The sequence below is a fragment of the Aplysia californica genome, unplaced genomic scaffold, assembly GCF_000002075.1.
Source record: "Aplysia californica isolate F4 #8 unplaced genomic scaffold, AplCal3.0 scaffold00069, whole genome shotgun sequence".
In the NCBI taxonomy this organism is placed as follows: Eukaryota; Metazoa; Mollusca; class Gastropoda; order Aplysiida; family Aplysiidae; genus Aplysia; species Aplysia californica.
This window is the reverse complement of record NW_004797339.1, coordinates 494826-497991: the sequence shown is the minus strand read 5'-3', so window position 1 is coordinate 497991 and position 3166 is coordinate 494826. Positions and strand designations below refer to the sequence as shown.

General features: G+C 41.0%; 1 protein-coding gene across 1 annotated transcript in view; it reads right to left on the bottom strand.

Annotated features, from left to right (window-relative positions):
• The window catches only part of LOC101859917 (glutamate receptor ionotropic, kainate 5), a 13908-nt gene that overhangs the window by 3676 nt on the left and 7066 nt on the right, over nt 1-3166 (bottom strand). Inside the window, exons 6-9 of the mRNA XM_013079949.2 lie at nt 2738-2934; nt 2334-2454; nt 1929-2025; nt 604-775 (exon numbers count right to left, since the gene is read on the bottom strand). Coding sequence (XP_012935403.2) covers nt 604-775; nt 1929-2025; nt 2334-2454; nt 2738-2934 — 587 coding nt within the window. The remainder of the gene's footprint in view (nt 1-603; nt 776-1928; nt 2026-2333; nt 2455-2737; nt 2935-3166) is intronic.

Sequence of the window (3166 nt, the reverse complement as noted above, 5' to 3'; positions counted from 1 at the left end):
GGGGGGTATTTAGACATTGTTTCACGCTTTATCACTAATCATAATACAACTGCAGAATGGAAGGGGGGCTCCACTGGGTTCTCTCACAACTTGAAAAAAAATATATCTACAGCAGTAAGTAAAAAAATGAAATACACACACAAACACACATATACACACACACGCACGCACGCACGTACGTACGTGAGTGCATACGCATACACATACACAAACAAACACATACAGACAAAAACAAGCATATCATATTATAGTGTAATGGTATACATAAAACATTAGAGCACATTATAGTATCCAACATATCTATTGTTCACCCCAAAGGTACCTGGGCCCCGGCTAATCTCGTTTCATCTTGAATCTAGTATAGCTTTGTCTGTCCCAAGACACTGAAGACACTAGGCCTAACACTTTAAAGAAAGCAGCAAACTTACTATATTCTGTGTCCACAAAAAAATATTGCCATTGGTCCAAAGTCTTTTCATCTCATTTAGTTCCTGTTTTTACACGCTGGACATCACTGGTCAAAACGAGACATCTAAAAATAGATGATTATACATTCGTCGGTTTGTGCAACCTTCTCAACAACAAAAAGAAGCCCAGCCTTACCAATGACTAGGTTTTCACAGTCCATTCTCCGCTGTCCCTTGATTTGTGAATAATCTGTAATCAGGGCATAGCCTCCCCTTCTGACCAGATCTAAACCTTGCCTGGTTGACGTCACCTTTGGAGCAGACCGCGCCAAGACCCGTAACTTTTGGAAAATCTCCGTTTCTGCTCTCTTTAAAGATAAAAAAGCAAAACAAATGATGTGACAGAGTCCTTTCTGTTAATTTATTTCAGTTTTTATTGATTTGTCATTTAACAGTTAGGTTCTACTCTGTTAGACACAGAAAAGGTTTGATTTTAGCGTGTCCATCTTTCTCTTTCTCTTTTTGCAGGGTACTTCGACATGCTAAGGATCGAACCTTGGTAGAAGCAGCCCGCCTCCTTAAAGATCTAAATTCCGTCGATGGAAACGTTTACTTTCATACGATTGAAGAGTCACGCACCATTGATGGAATACATTTCCCAATATTTCTTTTCCTTTTTTATGGTAATGAATAGTTCGTGAGAGCGAACCAAAGTTTTACTTGGTATCATATTGGATTATAATGCTGATGAGCCTAGAATCAAGCCGTGCAATACGATGGCAGTACGTGACATGACACAAGTGTGTTAACCGGAGTCTGTCTTGTAGCGGTTACACTTTCACGCACAAGACATGAGTTCGGTTCCCGAGAGGAGAAGATTTTTTTTTAAAAATCGAATATCTTTATCTGTTTCCTAGGTTATTTAACTCCTCTCTGCCCGAGTTGGCCCTGACAAGCAGAACTGAAGCAGCGCTCTCCTCACCAACCTCAAGTGTATCAATTGTGGAGTCAGGCATCTACAACTAATGTGAACAATCACAGCGAGTGAGTAATCCTTGAATTATAATAGATAGCATTTGTATAGCGCAAATCCCCGCTCAACAGCAAGCTCTACGCGTTTCAAAATCTATACTATTACCCCAGCAGACCTGAGAGCATTCGGAAACAACCTCAACTTCCTGGGAAACATTCAGTGCAAGCAGCCGTTTATAGGTGTTAAAGCACCAGCATACTGACAAGATCTTTCGCTGTCTGTGGTCAGGCACCCATTCCCACCTGGGTGAAGTGAGGAAAATTAGTGTAAAGAGTCTTTCCCAAGCACACAACGTCGGGCCCGCGGTTCGAACCCCTGAACTCGCAACCTCACGATTACCAGTCTGGTAGCCTAACCACGAGGCCACCGACGTAACAATACTGAAAACTGAGCAAATCTATGTCACATCTAACTGAGCAAATCTATGTCACATCTAAACAAAACTTCAATTGTACTTCAGAATATCATAAATAGGATAAATAGCTCACCTCGATAACAGAGTACCAAGTAGTGCCTTGCTTGGCAATGGGTTTGATATCAGTTTGTTCAGCAAGGTCTGCAAGTGTCTCGATAGGCTGTCGGGCTCTGGAGAAAACAAACAAAACAAAAAAACCAATGCAGTTATCACCCGTTTTTCTCTTCTTAACAATAATATAGTAACACTTTACCCGCTCTTATTGGTATGTTGGGAAGGTAAAGAACTTTGAATATCGTATTATTGTTATCATTCTAACGTAATGGTTCTTTTCATAAAAGATTATTATTATAACAAATAATATATGTTGTTATTTCCGACAGCAAAGTACACGCGTGTGTAATAATACTCCACAAAGTGACAGCTCTTCCATTCTTCTTTGTAGCTCACAAAAACTGTGTCGTGGACAAATAGTTACCTGTTTACTGTCAGCGTGGCAGCAAGCTCGGCTGTGAAAGAAGCGGAGATGAGTATGGCGAACACCCACCAACAGCCCAATATCATCCGCCCAGATGTGTTGTACGGTAACCTGTTGGCACCTGCAAATCAAAAGACATGAAAGGTACATAATATGGGTGGTGTCTTCTGCATAATTTAGTGATTGAAAGCTCGGTGAACTTAGTCACCAGAAAATATCAAGCAATGGCAAGCGGAGTTAACAAAAACTTTAGATGGGTCATCATTGAAGTGTTTTACTTGAGAATGAAGATTATCAAATGAGTCAAATATTGTACTCAAACAAACAAACAAGCAAACATACAAATTAACAAACACACGAACAAACAAACAAACAAATTTACAAACAAACAAAATATCACTCACCCTGTTCCATGTAAGAAGACACAAAGACCCAAGCGCTGTCCCGCTTGCGATGAACACAGTGCTTGACGGAGTTCCCAAACCCTGAGGCCGGCCACCGGAACGGACTGAAGCGGTTGACGAGGACAAAGAGAGCAGCCATCAGAACTATCATGGCGTATATAGTGAGCCACACGGTTGCCTGGAAAGGCTTCATATTGCTGAGAGATAGAGAAACGTATTGGATTAATTTTTTAATTTCTGAAGACATCGGTAGAAAGGGATTAGACTGTAGAGAAGTAAATAAATGAGGTATTAAAGCTAATAGATTGTGAAAGAAAGCTCATTGCTCCCAGAAAAAAGCAATCATGGCTCAATGCACTCAATCTCCTGCCCCCTTTTTTGTACTACCTGCCCTCCCCCCCCCTTTCCTCCTCCTCCTCTCCCATCTCT